The sequence below is a fragment of the Epargyreus clarus genome, unplaced genomic scaffold, assembly GCF_041222505.1.
Source record: "Epargyreus clarus isolate Ecla_fem2 unplaced genomic scaffold, WU_Ecla_fem_2.2 ptg000034l, whole genome shotgun sequence".
Lineage (NCBI taxonomy): Eukaryota > Metazoa > Arthropoda > Insecta > Lepidoptera > Hesperiidae > Epargyreus > Epargyreus clarus.
The window spans coordinates 4161650-4185612 of NW_027332239.1; the positions used below are offsets into that span (position 1 = coordinate 4161650).

The window sequence follows — 23963 nt, forward strand, 5'->3', positions numbered from 1 at the left end:
CGTGATCATTGATAATTTCATACATTTTAGCGTTTCTATAGCGTTTCTACAGCGCAAGCGACTGTAGAATGTCAACTTGGCTAGCCCCCCTGATGGTAAATGGTCACTGGTCACTCTAATAAGATTGTACCAAAGATCAATCAAATGTGTGCTTACTTCTGACTAAACGCAAAAACTTTCTCACGTTAGAAATACATAGGTATGGCCTTGGTATCTATCCACCGGTCAAAGTATTTTGTTCTATCTTGTTTCTATTCCTAAATCATAGTCTAATTCTTTTTCTATGTGCAAACAGATATATATTTATATCAATTTCATACAGAAGACTGGTTTTCTGCTTTATTACATGAAAAATACCTGTAGATTCAACAGCCTTAAAACCAGAACGTAAGTACGGTAATTTTAAAACTTTTCAAGTGCTTAAGATTTACATATCAAAAATGCTATGTCATTAATGAAAGTTTTCAGACACTTCTGAACTATTTATGAAACTTTGCAAAGTTATCCACTTAAATACTCGTCAGCGAAGGACGATAAAATTATGATTAATTTAAGCATTCAATCTTAATACCAGGATTCTGTTTAATAAAAGAATATAATAACCAGGTTATAGTTCATATAACCAGGTTGATATATAACAGTCTGTTGATATAACTAGGTTATTATAGTATACAACCTGGTTATATCAACAGACTTTGAACGTGTGTGACTTTGGAAATGGGGCGTGACTGATAAAATGATATTTTCTATTTTTTTTTACAATACACTAAACTAGATCTCCTCGCAGACACAGCAGTGGTTAACACTGCTGTTATGAGGCAAAAATAGGTGTGGCGGTGGTGCTGCCAGAGATGAACCGCAAAGAGTTCTACCTTCAGATTATTATTGTGGTCAAATCGTGCCGGTTGTTTTTACATCGCTCATAAGGCATTCGACACGTTTGACGTTTGCTATGTAGCTTTTCATGAGCTTAAGTTTGTAGCAGCATGTGGAATATGTTCCAGTTTTGAGGAGAGGTATGACCAGATTCAAATTCAAATTCAATTATTAATTCATTAGGACATCTGAAGGTGGTAGAACCCTTTTCCGAGGCGTTCCAGCTTAGTCCTCAGGGGTAGCGGCGCATCTGTGGCCGACCTCAGGTAGGAATATCTAATCCTAAAGATTGAGAATTAGTACCGTAGCATGCTTTCTTCCTAACGCAATTTTTTTTCTAATTAACAATACTTGTTACACCACCTAAAGGATTTACGATTTAATCTAACTATAGAAAAATATTGGTTGTAAAAACAAACAATATATTGTGTTCATTCAGTGTATTGAAAGGCTTCAGGCTAAAATGCGTTTATTGTTTTTAAACGACAACACACGGGTAACGATTGACCGCTGAAACACAGTCCCGTTCCAATACAAATGTTAACTGAAATAAATAAAATATTCCGCTTTATTTGTTTTTTGGAGTAAGGGACTAACGAATTGTTTGTTTACAGTTATCCATTATAGTTTTGGGTTGTAAGTGGAAAATGTATCTAATGAAGCATATGTTATATTTTATGTGTCAGAAGAAGATTGTTCCAGCCTTTTAGCAACTGTGACGACCCGCGTGGCGGACCGGTTACTATGCCGCTCTCACGCGCAAAGAGTTCTGGGTTCGATCACCGGTCAGACAAACATCTGAATGATGAATTTGGATATCAGTTCTGGGTCTGGGTGTTTGGGTTTTTGTGTGTGTCCATGGCGCCCACGACACAAGGAATCATAGTATAGGACTGTGAATGTAGAAACCGTCTTTTTTATTTTTCAGTGTAGAGGACTTTAAAAAGAGGTCGCAAACAAATGTGTGATATTTTAAAATATGTACCCAAATAACTTTAAATGCAGGATCTCAAAACATTAGAAACAATTTGTGTATTTTTCCACTATTAGAGAGTATTAAAATATTTTGAATTTTTAAATCACCTTCACCTGCATTTATTATATTTCAATCAGTTCTATCTGGGGTAGGAAGGTCCTCGAATGGAGACCACGTCTCGGCAAAAGGAGTACAGGACGCCGCCCGACCAGGTGGACTGATGACCTGAAGCGGACGGCCGGTAAATAATCCAGACTGCTCAAGACCGGTCGGAGAGCCGTTCATTAGGGGAGGCCTATGTCCAGCAGTGAACTATTAAAGGCTGATGGACGGATGGAATCAGTTCTAAGCAAATACACGTGAAAAAGTCCAACAAAAATTTTATACGTATTTATTTATATTTCTTAGGAACACGAAAAGGTAAATCTTTGATTTTCCACCATTATCGACGAGGTGCTTTTAAGCTTTCTCATAATTCAGTCATACTTCAGTTAAACCGGAAGGCCGCCTCACACAAAATAAATTTATTAAAACCAGGAGTCGTGCGGCTTTGTTTTAAATCCCAGTCATTTACTTTTGTGATATTTTCCGGCTTACGTAGGCAGGTTTTATTTCCCTGTATTCTCAAAGAACTCTTTGTGGTTAAAATTCAGCACCTATTTTTTAATAATAACAGTAATTACGTTACAGTGTTTTTATTTGCCGACCCGCGTGGCGGAGCGGTCACCATATCGGTCTGACGCGCACAGGGTTCCAGGTTCGATCCCCAGACCGAGACGAGATCAGAATGATGATTGTAGATTGTTCTGGGTCTGGGTGCTTGTGTATTCGTCTTTGTGTGTATCCATGGCACCTACAATACAGGGAATCCTAGTGTGGGGCTGTGAGCGTAGATTTTAAGAGCGTAGAGTCTGCTTTTGTATGATTTATTTATACGGTACAAAAAGTTGAAAGAAATAAAATAGATAGTTTAAAAACATAATGATTTATTTATATTAGCGTTACAGACAAGAATAAGTACAATAAAGATCACAAAAAGATACACAGTATAGACAAGTATACGATATTAAAACTATAATAGTTAGAGCATAATCTAAATTACACGTTTTTTGAAAATATTTATCAAAGGGATTATTTATGTTATGAGAGCCATTGGATGAAAATCAATTTAAAAAAAAAAAAAAAGTTTGACGTCACATGACGCCCGGCAGATGTGAAACATCAAAATTGGTATTATGGTACAATTTAATAAATAAAAATATTAATAACTTTTTAACTTCCATATTAGTCGTAATAACAATTTTATTAGAGGGAAATACGTCATATTTTCATAAAAATTACAATTACCTGATTTTAAGACAAATGCAATATATTAACATAATTTCAAATATAAATAATTATCGAATTACAATAATAATATCGTTACGAACAGAAATAGATCGATTAACTTATTTAAATTTATTCCAATACGCAGTCGTTTGATATTTGTACAATTAGATGGCGTGGCTTTCGCGGGATTGCCCAATGCATCGCCACGCCAACAGTCTGAGTCACCGCATTTGATATTTCACATCAAAATAAAGTGATTACTCTAGTTTTTACATGATCGTACCATTTGATATATATCAACTATACATACAGATCAAATATTTGACCAATGCAGTATACATACTGAGACAAAACCCAAACAGATCGTAGGTCATACCTTAAGTTGGTCACTGAAGCATTGCTAGCCAGTTGCTGCTATGAGAGCTGCTAGAACGCCTCATGTGCCTAAAACCAAGATCCTCATGTGTATATCAATAATCCTCAAACTGACTGTGGTATAAGGGCTGATTAAATAACTGCCATTCTTATATATTAATCGTAAATGTTAACCGTACTAACCTTAATTAATAAAATAATTTCATTACATTTAAATTTGATAACACTTGATATTTGCTTTGCGTATTAAACAGGAGCCGTATTGAGTAAAGATAAAATACAAGATACCGTTAAATCTTTAAATACAGAACGAGAACAACTTTGGTCCCTTTCAACAATATGTTCATAATATAATGCAATCAAAGCGCAATAAACAGCGAGCAAGTATTATATAGAAGAAAACTAAATTGAAGACAGATTATATTACAATGAGCTTTCGCGGTTCCGCTCGCGTGCCCTCACCCATACGGGTACGGATTTTAACACGCTTTTATTAGCTTGGGTTGTACGTTTGTATGTATATATGTACGTAACAGTAACGGAATCTTTGAGCCCGATTTCTATTCACTTGAAACGTTCAGTTTAATTCAAAATTTTGAAGAATTATCAAAAACCGATGGCAATACACGATTTCAATAATTTTGTACCATTGTCCTTATCAACATCCTCAGGATTAACGATTTTCGAGGCGAGATTTTTCAAGCACCTTCAGCAAAGTTCATCGCAAGTTTAGATTGCAAATAATTATTGCTTTTTAGTTTCAATAGGCGTAACTGTTATAGCGTGATTTTTGGTTTAGTTAATTCGTAATAGATAGACACTTGATTTTTTTACAAACGATGCATAATGGTCGTCGCTATAACAACAAATACTAAAAATTAATAAATAATTATAGTTCAAAAAACTAAAAAACATGCTTTTTTGATAAAATCAACTAAAAATTAGAAAATAATTTTCAATCTATGTGTTACCTTTATACTCGTACTTTAGAATATTTGAACATTGACTTGCTCTTTGCAAAGCAACAAGATATACACAGCACTTGATACTCAATCTTCAGTATTTGATTAGTTATATCATTATATTAATATACCTTATCAATATACCCAAATATTGTGAATGCAAGACTTACATTTTTGGTATTACATCAGTCAAATTGGTGTGATGTAAACCCACGCGTACTGATATCAAGACTGAGTATCCTGTGTACGATGTACATTAGCCTCAATAAGTTTTAAAATTTTTATCTTTAATGACTTGTTTCACTAACAATGGTTCAACGGTAAAATAATTAAATATTATGAGCACTTTTTGAGTGCACTGTTTTTATTTTAAGCGACTGTACACAAAAAACGTATCTATATATCATCAAATTACTAAGCTTTTAACACGAGTTAAAAGCTTGGTAATTCGGTAACAAAGAATACTAGTTAGATGATTTGTTTTTATTTAAATTTACTCTACAAAAACTACTATTATTTAGGTCGAATCATCGACTTTTTAACAACAAAAATAACTATCTATATACTTTAATACACCATAATGCTTTTTATTCAACACATTTGTTTTTTGTATATGTCTCTCTGCCATTCTAAGGATGCAAAAAACATATCAACAACACATACAAGGTATTGCTAACCCATTCGTGGTGAAACAAGTCGGTCAACTTCACTTAATTGTACAGTAACAACACTTAATCCACATAAACTTCATATTTAATTAAACTGGGGCTTTTTCGGGGTATTATGTAAATGATCGCGATTAACTTTATCAAGAATTCCTTATTATCCTAGTAATGGGGTTTTACGTAATTACAGTCCATTTCATAATGGCTTCTAACAATGAGCGCCCTTTGAATTCCCGATTTCTTTCATAGCACCTGTCTTGAATTCCTCCACCGAATATTTGTCAAGCCGAAAGCCTTGAGTATTCGAGTCTATCTACCTACGTACTAACTTTGCAAATACGCAAGAGAATATTTTGAAGATTGTCGACTCATTTGGCACTGGTCATCTTACCCGAATTTGACTCACGAGTAAAAAATCGCCTAATATTTAATTTTGATTCTGGGTTTTTTACACTTTTCCTTACTTGGACATCCAGCTAAAAATTTATGAATAAAAAAGATCACGAAATTATTTAAACTATACGTCAACTTAACGATGGATTACAGTTTTTTAACCCCACTAGCTTTTTATTTCATATTAATAAATTCAATTAAACGAAGCTTATAAAATACAGACGGATGCTCAATTCCCATCATTTGAATTTATTGAAAGCGAACTGTATTCAACTGTAAGAACATACGCGCACAGACGGTACAAGCCGTGCGGAAAATACCCGGTATTTGTGACAGTGATGCACACACGAGCGGTTAAAATAACGGCAATTGGTTTACGTATACGTTGTACTTTTATTCATACTTAAACGAACAAAATACTTCTTCTATATTCATATCATATATTACATGAATATTTGATTTGCGTTTAAATCAGTCGCTAAAAAGCGTCATATGCGCGAGCACAATTCCGTAAATATGATCAACGGTTATTTAACTACTCGTGTATGCATTTACCAAAATCCGGAGCCTTTATTTCTCTTTCCTATCCTAAACCTCGAATATCACTGAATAGAGCAAGATCGCTTATCGTTTTGAGTATTGGATCTAACCAGTCTATTCAAATTGAGCTTAGGGCTACCACTGGTGCTGTCGCCGTCACCCTTCGCACACGTCTTCGTCCTCATTATCATGAGATCAGTTCTGATGCTTGGTCTTCTGACATTTGGCGCGACGACTCCGCAAGCGTCAGACAATCTTCTCTTGATGGATAGCGTACACTTTTTACTCCTACTGCTCTGACTGCTGGTCGGTGGTAGGGTGCAAGGGCTACCAAACGCTGTGCTGACACGTTTGTGGTGGTTGGGTGCCATTTCTAATGGAAGGTTTGCGACAACGAAGAGTTCGTAGAACAGATCGTCGACGTTCAAATTCTTCCTCGCGGATGTCTCGACGAAAACGCACGCTGAGTCCTGAGTTGCACAGTACGCCGTTGCTTCTTCTGCTTGCACAGTCCTGTTTACAAGGAAAATACTTTAATGAAATATTTACAAGTAGAAGACAAAAAATCTGTAGTTTGCGAGTAAATGATTAAAGTCAATATGGAAACTGAGTGCATTACACGTTATGTGAAATAAATTTCCTGTAGACTGATTAGGCCAGTTTTTAAGACGCGCACTTCAAGGGCATATTTTTCACTAAAGATTTATCTAACATATCTGTGACAAACTATATATGATTAGGTCTTCTGTCCTATTTGTCGTTTTGGGTGAACATAACGCAATAATCATATTTTATTTTTTTATTTTATTTATTAACATCACCAACGATTATTACATTTGCATGCGCCACCATAACTTAAGAACTAGGAATACAGTTAACAATAAATGCATAATCACTTATAGGTGAGTATCAAAGACTCCTTGTAAGCATAAAAAAAAAGTAAGACGTCATTATAACAATAAACAAATGTACAGTTTGTATTTATACTCATTAATTAATCTAAGAATTGACTAATATATATTTTTAATCTATGAATGACTAATCTACAGTCTTAAGCATTTTTTTAAATTTATCCAGAGACACATGGTTAATATCCATATCTGGAGACAAACTGCATCCATTGTATATACGGACCATTCTACATACAGGTGAATCGGAACCCAACACAGTATGTCCGATATACCACCAAGTGGTCAATATGTCCGATTCATACTGTAGAAAAAAAACAGCTTAGACTCCTCCAATAAGGCTGAAATATGAATTCAACACACTTTTCCTTTCAATTTACTTGGTTTATATTCCAGACCTGTAGCAATTAAACGCCTAAAAATGTACTTCGAAATAAATCCCAGCGTTTACCAACAATCTTCCTTCAAACGGAAACACAAAAGGCATCATTTGACGTTCGCTCCACTTCTAAATGAGCGAAGACATTCTCAAAGGCAGGCGCGAGCACTTGCGGTTGACGTTATGAAAATGCATTAGAAATGTAAAATTTATGAGAAATGTAAGTGACGTCACGTAAGCGCGTAGAGTCGGCACTTTTGTTCGTGATGGTACTTGGCTTTCGAGAATAAAAATAAGGTAGAAATTTTATTTCAATTGTTGTAGGACATTTTTATTATAAATGTCCATTTTGATAAGATTTATATTTAAAAATTAAGATGCAATTAAATGTATTTGCCATGTTCTCTAGTAAAGATAGACTTATGAAAATATAATTTAAATAAATATTACTAAATATTTTAGATTTATATAAAGAAGCAAACAAAAGAATTACAAAAGCTCGATTTTATGAACGGTCCCCATTGAAAAGGCGTCACCTTATTAATCATAAGAAAAAAATACCCTCGCATCATCATACAGTAAAGCAGAAATATAGCAGCAATCCGACCTCTCTTTACGTTTATATTCAATACATATAGCAATTGAACCAAAAATGTACTTCCGAAAGTAAATCCCAGCGCTTACCAACAATCTTCCTTCAAACGGAAACACAAAAGGCATCATTTGACGTTCGCTCCACTTCTAAATGAGCGAAGACATTCCCAAAGGCAGGCGCGAGCACTTGCGGTTGACGTTATGAAAATGCATTAGAAATGTAAAATTTATGAGAAATGTAAGTGACGTCACGTAAGCGCCTAGAGTCGGCACTTTTGTTCGTGATGGTACTTAGCCTTCAAGAATAAAATAAGGTAGAATTTTTATTTAAATAGTTGTAGGACATTTTTATTATAATTGTCCAGTTTTGAGAGATTCGTACTGTTTACTCTAATCAAACGCCTTTTTAAAATGAGATGCATTAAGATCTTTTGCCATATTTTGGACTTTAAAGTAGAAATTGAACTGAACTGAACTGATTCCGGTTGTTTACAAATTAGTTTTTGTAAGTGTGGCGCCCACGAAATAAAGAATCTTAATTTTAGGTTATAATTAAGAAAGTTTCAAGCGCTTTACTAATTGAACGGACAGCAAAGAACACATACTCTACTTTCTGTCCGAATGATTTACCACATTGCTAATATTACCTATTCGTATATTTAATAAAAATATTTCAGTAGCTCTACCTACAGCAGCAACCTTTCTTTTCTTCAAATCTTACGAAAAATGTGAAGCATTTTCATGCACGTATCATTAATTTAAGAACCAAATCCATTTATCTTAAAGTTTACATTTTACCAAATTCTCTCAGAAAAATATAATATCAGAGGCGTAACAAATTGTAGTACAAAACTAATTTAGTCAGAATAAAGTTTTTACATTAGCAGAATACTGAAACATTTGTCTACGTTCCAAACTTTGTGTTATTATTAAAATCATTTTATTTTTAATTTTTTTCGTGTCATAAAAATAACATGCGACCGCATCGAAAAATCTATGAAAATCTGTCAGAACCGAATAATAATGCCTGCCTTTTAGAAATTTGATTTTTTTGGAATCTGTAGTTGGTGAAAATTCTAAAGAGGGATTATTAATAACGGTTGCTATTCTGTAGACTCCTTAAGGAATACTAATGATTCTGTCACCAACGTCAAGTAACATTTCTTCATCTTTAAACATCCCTCTATGCTTTATACTGATCTATAGTCTGTGGTATATTATAGTCTATGGTTTGTCAAGATACTATAGCGTATAGGCCTTACTTAACCATAAACTGAAGCGTACACGCAATAAAACGCCAACATTTATGGACTGCTCTAATGGCACAGTGTATAGAATCGTAGCGTCTTGTGCAATAATTTAGGTCCCAGGACAATCACCGTCACAGCATCAGACGGAGATGGATGACGTAATGTATTGCACACGACAATAGACGACATGACAGATGGCTGCTAAAACTTGCGCCATTTTTCTCTGTTATCACTAATTCTGGGATTGACTTTGTTACACTTGGAGAATGTCGTTTCCTACCCTTTTTTATGATATAAGTTTGACAACATACTGAAGTAGCTTTTGACAGTGATGAGCGCTGTTGTGCTCTATTTTTATTTTACTAACCACTCTTATGAACATATTGTGACCTGATGGAAATAAAAAGTCTGTGAAATTATTTGAAAGCGAAATTTGTCAATTTGTGAAAATTCGATCTTTAGTAGGTAAAAATGGGATAGATCGATTACTAATAACCCAAGTTAGAATAAAGACACCTTAAGGAATAATAATTAATATTTCACCGGCGTCAACCGGAACACCTTTACCTTTAATGTTTTGGTTATAAACTTTAACATTATTCTATGCTTTGTTCTGCTCTATGATCTATGGTCTGCCAAGATAATAAGCCTTTACTTAACTATAAACTAAAGCGTACACGCAATAAAACGCCAACATTTATGGACTGCTCTAATGGCACAGTGTATAGGATCGTAGCGTCTTGTGCAATAATTTAGGTCCCAGGACAATCACCGTCACAGCATCAGACGGAGATGGATGACGTAATTTATTGCACACGACAATAGACGACATGACAGATGGCTGCTAAAACTTGCGCCATTTTTCTCTGTTATCACTAATTCTGGGATTGACTTTGTTAGACTTGCAGAATGTCGTTTACTTTTTTATCCCTTTTTATGATACGAGTATAAGTTTGATAGCATGCTGAAGTAGCTTATGATAGTGTTAATACTAGACAGATAGATAAACAGATATCTCAATTGGACGTAGTTATGCAAAATGGATCCATCCCACAAAAACCGTTTTTTAGTTACTATCACAAATGACATCTCCACATCAACTTTCGAAAAAATATTCAAGCTGCATGGTACATTTTTTCTTTTGAAATATACAGATATCAATGATACTAACCATAAATTAAGTATTTTAACTTTACTAAAAGACCTATTTTCTTAACAGCTAGTTTTTGTGGTTGGATCTATTTTGCATAACTACGTCCAATTATATGTGTTGATTTCTTTTCTGGCTCTGGGTGTTTGTACTCGTCTATGTATGTGTCCACGGCACCCAACACACTGAATCCTAGTATGGGGCTGTGAGTGCAAAAAACTTCTACTTTTTTGAGCGCTGGTGTGCTCTATTTTAAATTTCTTGTATGGTGTTTGTGACTCCACAAGGCAAAATTTGTTTTTTTTTAATTACAATTTACAGATAATGCCTACTGGTTATTATTGTCTCTAATGGATATCCTTTACAGACTAAAAGAAGTGTAGATCAAAATGATTCTTAGTGAAAATTGAATTGAAGTTCTCATATTTATTTCACTCTTCAAACCAGAACACCGTACGTTCATAATAGCAGAATAGATGATCCTTACGCCATCAAAATTCATAGTATTACGTTCGTGTTATGAAGTTTCTTTCCCCGCTTCTTCTCCATAACGAAACACCTTGTGAAGTGGTGGCACTCGTAGATGTAATGAAATTCAAAAAATGCTCTATAAAGAACCTATTTTGATTTTTTTTACCATTTAATCTCAACTCACTTGAGTTCTCTGTCACACTTGTTCCCAGCTATCGCCATGGGCACTCGGGGTGCTTGCCGCTTGCCCCTGCTGCTGCCGCTCGTCGCACTGGCCTTCGTCTCCAGGATCTGCTCCCGGAGCCGTATCACCTCCTCGAAGGATTCCCGACTGTCCATCGCGAAGACCAGCACGAAGAGGTCACCTGAATGAATAATTAATACACTTAAGCTTTGCAAACTTTCTGATGATATAGGCCTTATGTGTGCTCTTAGTGTAACAGAGAGAAATGCAACTCTTAACCAATTTAACTGAAATTCGAGATAACCATGTCGTCGTCGAGTCATTATTATCCCACCGCTGAAAACAGGTCATCTTTCAAAGTAAAAAGGGTTATAGTCGTCCAAGCGCTGGAAAGGAGCGAATGGGTAGACCTCACACATGTTTGAGAACATCAGGCATGTAGGTTACGATGGTCTTCATTATTATCGTAGCAAGAAACATTTGAATTCCGATACGCTCTTGAAAAATCAGAGGTGCGTGCTCGGGATGTGGTAAAGGAGACATATTTGTCCAAGGTGTTTCAATATACTCCTCAGCAACGCATATGCAGCCGACCTCAGGTAGGACTCTTATCATATATAGGGTTGATTATACATGTCCACGGGCGGTAGTATCCACTAGTACCATCAGGTAGCTCGTTTGATGCTTCAATATATTATTAAAACATGGGTTAAATAAGACCTTGTTTACAAAATACCCGTTCTTATTTATTTTTATACAAGAGCATAAAAATGATTCCACAATAAAACCGCAGATATCGAATTCAGCCAAATATTTACTTTCCGCAAAGCATTTAAATCAGTTCAACATTTAAAACATTCGTTCGAAAACATGAAACAAATAAACGATATCACGAAAAATTCGACGTTACTTAACCTGAATTGAGTTTGAAAATCAACAAGCCTCTTAGATAAACGATACTTTGAGGAAAAAGGAATATTTTAATGAGTTTGCCTTCCTGGAAGCCGGAAGGTTGCGTGTGAGAAGGGACAAAACCTCTAGAATTTACGATTTCTTCACTCCCTCGGGAATATTGGTGCTTGTAAGCAAGTATTCAAAGCCGTTATAATATTACAACTATGTTACGAAGCGTTAGGCAACAGCGGAATAAATCTTTCGGATATAAGACAGAAGAAAATTACTCTCGCTAAAACAGAAATGGATTTAATATTTTCGCGAAAAATGTTCTACTTACCTGCCTAAGTGCCTACTCTATTTCTGTAGGAATTTAGTTTCCAATCTTGAAAACTCTACACAGTTTTATATCGTTTTAGTCTTCATATCAAATCAGGTTTATTATAAAAATATTATGCGATTTTAAATATTGGTTGTATAGATAAAGCTTTCTTTAGAAGTTAACTTCAATAGAATGTCTTTACTCCGCGACTTCCATAATGGATTTCCGTGAAATTTCCGTTACATATTTCCCGAAAATACACGTACATTAATTTCTAGCCGCCAAAACAAGTATATTTTTAATAGCAAGATTAGCTGAGTATAGTTTTTTTTATTATTTAACATAAATGTCCGCTACACTACACTACGCTAAATTGGGGTTTATTTGGTCTTGTTCCTGAGTTCTATTGTGAATATAATTAATTAAATTGATAACGTTTTTATTCATTCAATAACGGCACTAAAACCAAGCAACATTTATCGAAAAGGATTGTTGAAGCAAATCAGTTTCGTAGTTAATAAACTGAAGTGGCCGCAGTTTGGAGTGGGATCGGCCGAAGCACCACTACACCTGATAGAAAGCAATAAGCTCTGTTGTTAACTTATAAACGGGAACAATGCTAATAAAATGTTATCGATTCTTTGTTACATGAAGATAAGATCGACTGGAGAAATCAGATTTCAAATAGCCGTAGTGCTTGGCTTGTTTTTTTAACACGCTTTTTTATTAGCTTGGGTTGTATGTGTGTATGTAGGTATGTATGTAAATATGTAACGGCATCTTTGAACCCGATTTCTATCCACTTTGAACGTTCAGTTTAATTCAAAATTATCAAAAACCGATGACAATACACAATTTTTATAATTTTGTAGGTAATCCAACATCCTCAGGGGATGTTCGCCTTTCAGGGCGCTTTTCGAAAACTAATAAATGGAGCACCCCACGCCTTTTTCACAATTATACTATTTACTGTTCCTTAATTGATTCCTACAATGAAAATATTTTATACTTTTTAGTTGATTTTATTATAAAAACGTGTTTTTTAGTTTTTTGAACTAGATTCATTTGTACAGGAAAACACTTCTGTCCATATCATTTGACATCGCCTACTTATAGGCTTCCTTAGAAGCAACTTAAAATCAACCTATGTTTGTTAAGTTAAGATTACAGTCCTACGTATATGTATAAGTCTCCCATACCACACTCTTCAAACACTGCGTTAACACGTTTATCTGCTGCTAACAGTTAACTGCTATTAACAGACAGAGTAAGCGGTGGTGGCACCGCAGTCGAAGCACAAAGAAAGAGTTCTACCACCTTCACTTCTTTCACATAGTTGTCGCTACCTAACTCTTTGATATTTTATACTACCTTTGTAACTAAATATATTTTGAATTTAAAATTCAATGTTACCCTGCAATCAGAGTAGGACCCTCGACGGAAATGTAAATGGGTTGCAGCTACCAATAGTAAATCAGTCGAAACAGTCGAGTACCACTTGCCCCACTGGCGTACAGTAGCGGAGTCAATAGACCTTTGCAATGTATGGTCAGGCAAGCACGTTGCCCTGCACATTGAGAGCTGTAATTTTAGTTTACATTTCATTGAACACGAATGGTATTTGGAATAAAGGAGCTTTCGTTTATTTTGCTTTGGTTTGATTTGGTTTTTTTATGAAATAGAAATAGCTAGTAAATGAACAGTTAACGGTTAAGTGAACTGTCGGCTTTGGACATTTGTAACAAACCCAAGATATCCAACCCAAGGAATCCTTCTTTAGATCGACCACAGATACTTTCCAATAAAAACAAGGAAACACTTAATCTACATTAAAAAAACAATGATAGCCTAAGCCTAGCCTAGTGGTTAAGAAAGTTCGACTCTTGGTCGAGGGATCTGAGGTTCGAATCCCAGACAAGCACCTTTGATTTTTTAAAGTTATGTGCGTATTAGAAGTTAATTGCCATTTGCTTAAACGGTGAAGGAAAACACCGTAAAGATACCTGTATACCTGAGAAATTTAAAAAAAAGTTTTAAAGGTAAGTGAAGTCTAACAACATGGCTAGCGCGGTTGACTATGGCCTTATCCTTTTTATTCTGAGAGTAGACCCCTGCCCAGCAATGAGACAGTAATGGGTTGATGATAATGAACGCTTAATACTGCTTTTATAAGTCAACAACATATGCAGTGAAATTGCAAAAGGTTCTACTTTTATTCAGCTAATTTCGAATCATCTCCACCAAATGTGAGAAATCCCTCACATAACGTTATGGAGATTGGTCTATGGAGATATTACGTCTAATCAAGAGAAATATTACTTGCATTAAACTTTGATTGAAACTGTCAAACTATTTTACTAGTTCTGGGAACTAAGATTATTCCCACGATAGTTGGCCAATTAAAAGTTAGGAACTGTAGAATACAAGTTTTAAGTACTGATAAATTAATTATCAATTTATAAACGTCTAATACTGTTTACGAGTAGGGAAGAGGAGGCTATGTTTTCAATATATTTACAACTCGTTTGCGGAGACGAGGAATGTATGGCGATGAACCAACTTTACCATTAGCTTGGTACAAAAACGAAAGTGGTAATTTTTTTTTTCAAAAAATTATGTTACAAAATTTTTAATTGTGATTATAAAATTGGAAACGTTGCTGTTCATTTTTTTTATGAAAAAGTGTGATAGCCGTGTGATAATTTATCACGTAAATTATAAAGATTAAAATCGTTCTGTTCCAGAGTCTTATTTTCTCTGTTCTATAACTTTCGGTCCAGTTCTAGTTGGATCAGCGTTGGGCTTAGTTCTCTATGTAGACAACTTAGTTAGGGAAGAGGAGAGAGGAGGGACCTAATGAAAACAGAACATGAGCCAAAAGGGGTGCGAGGCGTCCTAGAGCATGTAAGCTCTTGGCACTCGTATATGTATCGCCAAAGGTTTATTACAATTGTGATTTACTTTGGGATCGTTTGTTTGTAACAACAACTTTAACGTGCTTCTATGAATATAGTAGAATCTTGTATATCTAAACCGTTTCCTGACACATGATAAGCATTATCATTCGGCATATCACGCAACTGCATTTACTCTCAAATCGTCAGAGTTGCTTTTCAGTTTTTAAAAACCCCCAACCTAATTCTCACATTTTCCGGAATGACTTTTTAACTTCATTGAAACTTTCATCTCGCTTCCTAAAATTAATTTCATTTAGCATAAAACTCAATCTACAGCCAGCCTCTGCGAATTATGAAACATTAGGCTAACTTTGTAAAAACGCGAAGTGGCGGCCACAATGCGGTTTTCAAAACAAACTTCGCTGCTCTGCATGGAAACTAAATGGTGGTGCATTTTGTTTACTTTTGCCTGATATTATGAGTTACATGAGATGTGCCCACGGCTTTATGTGCTTCAGTTTTCCGGTCCTCGGTTTATGGTTTAAATTTTATGTGAGAACTTTATATGTTTTCAAATTACCTTTATAATAAGTCTATCTATGAAATTCCATTGAATTATACTTGTTACATTTCCGTAATAATCTTCAATATGTACTGACACAATTGTGTCAAAATGGGAAAAGGGCATAAACATGTTTAATAAGTTATTATCAAATGTTATCGTCATAATTTATAAATTCAATTGTTAGTCGAGATCGGACCAGGAGTATTAACACATTTTTGAAAACTTTTTGAGAAGAAAACTCAGACATTTTACACATGAAGGACTTAAAATGCATTAGTTGTAACCTATTATTCTGTCACGCCAAGACTAATTTAGTCTGAAATCTCAAATTTTAATTAAAAAATACAAAAAAGGAGAAAGTTAAAACCACAGACAGCTTAGACGTAAATCTCAAGATTTAATTATAAAAATACAGAATAAAAACTGGTAAAACAAAACATTTATTAAGATTTCGCTAGGATTTTCATTACACTGTATAACTTATTTAAATAATGATTGTAATAACAAATGACCTCATTGTTATTTATCTCTCGCTCGCTCTTTATATTGTGTGAGAGAGAAACACATTATACAATAGCTAGGGTTATACATTATACAATTACACAATACAAATACAATATACAATGCAACGATAATTAAAAAGTTGCTGAGCTCATAAGAGTATTTTATAAATTATCGATATAACGATAATATCGCGTCAAATTTTCGATATTATCGGTCATCGATCGTTATTTTTAACAATGTGCATTCCTAATTAAAGGCGTTATTATGTTTTTTTTTATAATATAGGAGTAGCAGAAGAGCATACAGTCCACCCGATGGTAAGTGGCTACTGCCGCCCATGGACATCTGTAATCAACCCCAGATAGGATTAGATATTCCCACCTGAGGTCGGCCACAGATGCCCCGCTACTCCTGAGGACTAAGCTGGAACGCCTCGGAAAAGTATGTCTCCCTTACCACACCCTTCAAACCAGAACACAGCAGCGCTTAACACTGTTTCAAAATATTTATAATATAACGGTACAATAAAACCATCCACTTAACAAAGAGGATTTCTTATCTGAAATTGGAGTTAAGCTAAAAAGCATGCTCAAAATGCAGCACGCTTCATAGATTACTGTGTCCCGCGGGATCTCTTGAACAGCTAGAATATTGTTATAAATTTTATTAAAAGTCTTACACAAATCGTGCTGAGTTAATTTCTTTTCAGACTAAAATGGGCGTATGAAATATATCAGTGGTAATAAATGGAATTGGACCTTTATTTTAGTTCGCCAATTAATATCTGAAGGTGGTTCGACTCCGGCGGCACCCCCGCCACACCTATTTCTGCCTCATAACATCAGTGTTAAGCGCTGCTGTGTTCTGGGTTGAAGGGAGTTCTCGTCTACTAATCCTATATTATAAAACATATTAAGTTATTTTGCTTATCACACTTAAAAAACTAAACAGCTCATGTTATGATAGCCGTCTTTTCTATGAGATAGAATAAGATACCACGAAAATTACGGTTTAATATATAAACGAAAAACGCGAAAAATAATGTCTTGTGTGGCGATCCCTATTTATTGTAAACTTTTTTTTTATATTTTGTATGTATTTATGTTATAGCGGCCACTATTACACATCCTCTGTAAAAAAATTCAAATGTCTATCTATTATGGTTTAGGAGATAAAGCTCTGTGACAGACTGATAGACGGACGGAGAGCCGGAATTAGTAATAGAGTTTCGTTTTTATCGTTTGGGTACGGAACCCTAAAATGTTACAATAATCCTCATATGTTCCCTGTATGTAAAATTAAGATGAAATATGTCATCTCGTATTCGCGATGGCAACCCTAAAATTACGTTTAGCAACGAGCCTACTAAATTTGCAATTTGCCGCGGTCGCCGAAACGTAGAGCACGTAATTACCATTTATAAACAGGCCGGAACAAATGTAAGTATACGTTACGTAATTAGACCTTAACCGCTGGACTCAATGTTATAATTACCGGTTTTTGGTTCTTGTATGCGATGGTTAAAGGGTTAAACTTGCTTAACAGTATAATGGAAAGAGCAGGATTCATTGTAATATCGTTGTCGATAGTTGCTATTTTCTTGTAAAATTGGTGTTTTTCTTGTAAAAAAATTCGATAGTTACTATTTTAACTACCATTTATAAACAGGCCGGAACAAATGTAAGTATACGTTACGTAATTATACCTTAACCGCTGGACTCAATGTTATAATTACCGCTCTTTTGTTTTCGTATGCAATGGTTAAAGGGTTAAACGTGCCGTTAACAGTATAATGGAAACAGCAGGATTCATTGTAACAGAGTTTACGATAGTTGCTATTTTCTTCTAAAATTGCTATTTTTGTAGTAAACATTTTCGATAGTTGCTATTTTTTTTAAATTGCTATTTTTGTTGTAAATGTTTTTGTAGTTGCAATTTTAGTTGTCTAACACGTTGTAAAATCGCATTTGTGTTACAACAGTAAACTTATATTTTCTGTAACCCTTATTATTTAGATATCTATTTGTTTTATCTATGTTTTACTGCTGGGCCAATGCTGAAGCCAATGCTTCTCCCTACAACAATGGTAAATTTAAATCGTATTATATTCCATTCCAATGTTTCATGATGCCTTTAGCTTACTTGTGAAGAATAACAACGGATCTATAAACCACTAAGGTTAGAAGATTTCTTTTTACTTCTAAATAATTAAGTACAATATCGATGAGGTCTATAGCATACTGGGCCCTTAACATCAGGTGGGCTTCGCGTCCTTAGGCACTTTTATTACGTATAAAATGCTAAGTACTAACCAGCGAGACACCTAAGTCAATATCCCAACCGCAGTGAATAAGCAAACTTGACTGGAATACAACATTCAAGAGGTAATTTAACCCTTGACCGGTACGAGATACCAGATAAACCGCAAGTCACGCAGAAGTGACGTAGGGCGAAGTTGAAAATGAAACGTCCTTCCCGATCATAAATTTTTGAGCGTAACTGGCTTGGCTTGGCTTGGTTTTTAGGCAAGAGGTCTGTTTTGAAAAATACTCGTTTTTTTACTTTTGTGCATCTGTTATGTTTGTGTTTAGTTTAAAAAAATTAGCCAATTATTAAGTCAATATTTTTACCATTATTGATAACATTGTGTATTTATACTTCCGAATTTGATCCTTATAAGCAACACTATCGGATAGTGAAATAATAGAGAGTTCGATTCCCGGCTAGGGAAAAAGATATTTTAAAAAAAGTAATGATGCAATTTTAAGTTTTTATCAAAATCGGCCTCGTTACCCCTTTCAGAATTTTTTGCTAAACCTTTTAGTTTCGGATTTGGCCCTGAAGGCCCGTTTGAAAAAATCATCCTGTATATGATGTAACACTGTTTTTTAATGCAAACGTAATACCAATAAGCACGCATTAAGCGTCATTGCCGCGTCCACGCTTGACGTCGCTTCTTCCTGATCCGCGCCTAAAAGCTTCCTGCGTGGACCGATTGAGTTTAATAATTCATGGCCGGAGATAAACTTGCCAAATTAATTTACCTGTTAATTCATAGCCACTCGCCATGCGAAGGGACTTAGGTCTTCAATTATGTTAAACTATTAATAACGCTACTAGTGTATGACTATGAACAACTAACTATTCATACATAAAGTTAATTTTAATTGAGGGCCACTTGCAACTAAAACTAATTAAATTTTGTAGAATACGTAAAACAAAGCAAAAATTTTCGCTTTGAGTATTTCTACTATAAATGTATTATAAATGTGTGTGTGGTATAGGTACATGTTCCCGAAAGTTTATGAAAATTTTCATTAGATCGTGCATCATCACATAGTACAAGAAAATTTATTATATTCGTGATGAAGAGTATTATATGTATTAATCCAAGTCAAAAACTATCTACTAAATGTAAACAATGTTCATCCAAATGCGATTAATAGTGTTTGTGCACAGCACATGGTCACTAACTTTCGCGTTCATAATGTAAGTAAGATATTATACTCATACATACAGTGTCGGAACACGATGTAGCAATAATAAAACACATTATTTCCTCGCATCGCGATGGCTGTTCGATAAAATGCATCCTCAATCTCGCGTCTGACAAACGAGGACGATCACACAATCGCCCGCGGCATACATACATTACGCTTGTCGTAGAGCGCATAACGAATAGAGATGGCATGTGATATATGATGTGATGGTATGGTGATGGTATGTGATGTGATGTGATGTGATGGTATGGATAGCATTGTTTGGCATTTACAACGCTAGAAATATATTTAATATGTCATTGTGTAAAAACCAATATTGCCTATTGTCTTGTATGTTTGATTTGGTTATTTTTTCTTCAATATAAATACTCCTCAGCACGTTGATACTTTCATAAAGTAAATGTAAGTAAACTAACGGAAAGTAACCCAGTAAGTAAAAAAAAAATAAGTAAGTAGTCCTTACAATTTGAAATTACTACTGAAAATTATAGGAATAACAGAGAGTCCTACTAAAGTCAATCACAGATTATTGGCTATGCCTGAAAACTATAAAATAAATGACTTATGAAAAAAACACCCTTAATACATCTTAAGTACTACGTGGCGATGATGACTTTGCATTAAAATTTTAATTAATCACTTTTAAAGATAGTTTGCAATTTAACATTCGCATGTTGCATACACTTTATACAGGAAGAAAATTGCACACAGATTGGTTCGGAATAAATCATCACAAGTCACATGTTCAATATGGGGTTTTTCGCACAGATCGAAATCAAAATTGGTAATAAATAAAAAGTTGCTTCAATTGAAATCAAATTAATCCGGCTATAAAACTCTTACGGCGTAACTTTCGTCCTTCTACAGATCTACAGATATAACGTAATAATAGAAATTATTTGTATCTTGTCGCCACAACTTCACATATTAAATTTATTAGTTTGGCATATCTATTTGTTTTTAACTCTGTGTACCGCGGACAGCAGACTGAAACTCATAAATATCCGTTTAAAATGTTGCCGTCGTATTTAAAACATGGCATACATCGTTTAAAAATGGCAGCGATAGCCCAGTGGAATGAATTACAGCTTTGCTTTACAGCTATATCCTGAGTTATATCGTAAATAGAAGGTGGTTGCCAAAGTGCTATAACCCTTTGTGGTTCAACTCGGAAGATACCATCGCCATACCTACCAGCTACCCAATAACAGCAGCGTTAAGCCTGCCGTGTTCTGGTCCTGAAGATGGGGTAAAGGAAACATTCTTATGGAAGGCTTTCAATAAGTTGGAAACTTTCAGATCATAATGTATATAAATCTCTGATCTGAGTGAGCTTCATATACCATAAATATGTTTTCATAACATAAATATGTTTTCTCAGAGGTAGCATCTGTAGGCGACTTTAAGTAGGATTGCAAACTTATCTGGAGTCCATAGGCGGCAGTAGCCACTTATCAGGTGGCCTGCATGCACATTTACTACTTCTATATTTAAAAAAAGAAACAATTTATCTTCTCTTCTAGTAATTATTACGAAGAACATTAAAAATATGGCGGTTTTTTTATGTGACTAATAATGCGGGTATGTATACGAGTAATAGGTACTCGTATGAATTATTTTAGAATAATTTAGTTGTCATGCTTAGCTGTTAGTTTTCTTGGAATATATTGATCTCTTCAGGATTATATATTGATACTGTAGAATCATGAGCAATGAACCTGCAGATTTCAGGAGTACAAAACATTACCATAGCTCATAACTGGTACAAGTAGGAGCTCCCAGGAGAGGTTACGACTAAAGCGGTGCATGCACCACCGAGCAATCCAATCTGATACCTTCAAAGCGTGTCGTCAAAGCGTTGTTTGCACGCACGCCGATGATGCCTTACGTGTGATCTACGTTGCGGTAAGCCAGTTTTGGTACAGGGAAAACGTGGGGAAATTGGAAAAATATATATAGTATGCAAAGAAAAGAAAAGTAAAATGTTTGGGTGTTCATAAACAAAATTTTGGACATTTTGCTCTTTGAAATTATTTTTGTCTTTGTGAGCTATAGACAAGTTCTCCCTAGACATTGTACAACACTTCACCTTTTGGACGGCTTGCGCTTTGAAGCGTTCGTTTTGTCCTTGTGAGCTATGGACATTTTGCTTCCTTAATATTTTATGCTAGTCTTTTCACTCTTTGGACGTTTTGTGATCTGAAGCGTTCCCTTTTTCTTTGTGAGCTAGTCATTATGCTTCCTAGATATTGCACGCTTTGGATGTTTTGCGATTTGAAGCGTTCTTTTTGCCTTTGTGAGCTATGAACATTATGTTCCCTATAAAATAAACATACTACTAAACTAGACACAGCCAAGCGTTATGCAAGCATTAGTTAACACACACTCATACAGCGAAAACCAATTAATTGGAACGTCGTATATTCAATAGCGATATGTAACACCACAAGATATGGCCCGCTCGACCACATCCTCGACGTTGCAAATAATTGCATAAATGGTAGGTAACTCGACACTGTACGGAAACGATCTTAAACTAAGATTGGGTCGAAGTAACGATTCGCATGCAATTAGCGGAAAGCGATTATCACATACGAATATAGTCAACCTTTCCGTACGATTTAAAAGCTTTTTATTTTAAATATAAAGTATTGAATTTTGTATTGATTATTTTTAAACAATAACTTTTAATTTAAAAAAATAATGTTACTTCAACATAAAATACGAAATACGCATACGAAATACGCAGTTGTAAAACAAAGTTGTTTAAAAACAAAATAGAATTTTGTTAAATTTTATGTTACTAGAGCCATTGGTAATATGCTTCGTTTATCTTTTAGTTAGAAGATATTATGTATTCTATTTCGTCTTAATAGACTTACTAATAATAATTTATTGCCAGTAGTTCCCATCCGCCGTTCCCACGTATCGCGTTTGATCGAACGAAGCCTTACGAGTAGTGACGTTCTAAGCAATTAGCATGCCCTAGTTTGTCGGTAATTTGGTCTGTGTCCACCCATACGTATCAGGGCGAAACCGCAGATGCTAACCGCTGCCTAATATCCCTTATTAGAAGACGCAGTTTATTGTTATCGTGTGAGCACACAACAAATTGAATGTACGATTTATTCTACTACGAAATAAGTAAAAAATGCAAAAACCTATGAAAAATATACTGTATTGGCTTATCAAAATAAATTCTATAAAGTACTTCTGCTAAAGTACTTCGAATTCTAAACGTCTATTAATTCGCACTTGGCCAGCGAGGTGGAATATGGCCTAAAGCGACGATCATGTAGTCAACCTACTGCCGCGCATTGACTGTTATCAACCAGAGATAAGATTAGATTCCCACCCTAGGTCGGCTAGAGATGCGCCGCTACCCTTCAGTACTAAAATGGAATGCCAAAAAAAGTATGTTTTCCTTATACACTACTGGTATTACGATAAAAATAGGTGTGGCGGTGGTGCCGCTGAAGTCGAACCACAAAGGATCCTACTACCATCTTCAAATTAATATCAGGTGGTTAATAGGCTCGTTTGCTATTTATAAAGTCACTATTTATAAAACCAGGTGTTTTTAAATACCCGAGTAAAACCTTACTGAATATTTAATTTCCAAAATGACAAACTATATCCCACTTCGCTGGTCCGAAAGCTTTGAGATGTTAAAGGGCCTATAAAAATAAATACCTAATGTATTCGCCGAACAGGTGTCCTTAGGGTTATTTTAAGTAAAAGTTTGTTTATATAAAGCCTTAGAGGGTTGTCAGACCTGTTTAGTTTTTAGTGTTACTTTTATGTAATGCAAAATACACACATTAAATAGCAACAGCTGTGTTTTATTGTAACAGCAAATGACACACAACTTACTTATGTTTGTCAGTTTTAGGTTTCGATACGGCATAAAGACGGCTATATAAGAGCAGTATTCAACGCTGCTTTGGTCTGAATAGAAGGGAAGGACTTGCTTATTCGAAACATGCTTATTCGAGGCATTTTAATTCAGTCCTCTAGTTGTAGGCAGACACTAAGAGTGAGACATAAAAAGGGTAGCAGCCAGGCAAGCATGGTGGAAATCGCTATAGACAAAGACAAATATGCTTAACCCTTGTTTGCAAAAAAACAAAGAATTTCCACAACATATTATGCAAGTTGGCAGTTTATTCGCAGAATTCCGAATGGTTTTGCATTAAAATGAATAGAACTGTAGCGCCGGATCTCAGCTC

The 23963-nt window shown here is 35.0% G+C and overlaps 1 protein-coding gene across 1 annotated transcript in view; it reads right to left on the reverse strand.

Annotated features, from left to right (window-relative positions):
* Nucleotides 1–6084: 6084 nt before the first annotated feature.
* Nucleotides 6085–23963, reverse strand: part of LOC140756186 (GTP-binding protein Rhes) — a 38109-nt gene continuing 20230 nt past the window's right edge. The window contains exons 3-4 of the mRNA XM_073091625.1: nucleotides 11053–11233; nucleotides 6085–6629 (exon numbers count right to left, since the gene is read on the reverse strand). Coding sequence (XP_072947726.1) covers nucleotides 6179–6629; nucleotides 11053–11233 — 632 coding nt within the window. The 3' untranslated portion in view covers nucleotides 6085–6178. The remainder of the gene's footprint in view (nucleotides 6630–11052; nucleotides 11234–23963) is intronic.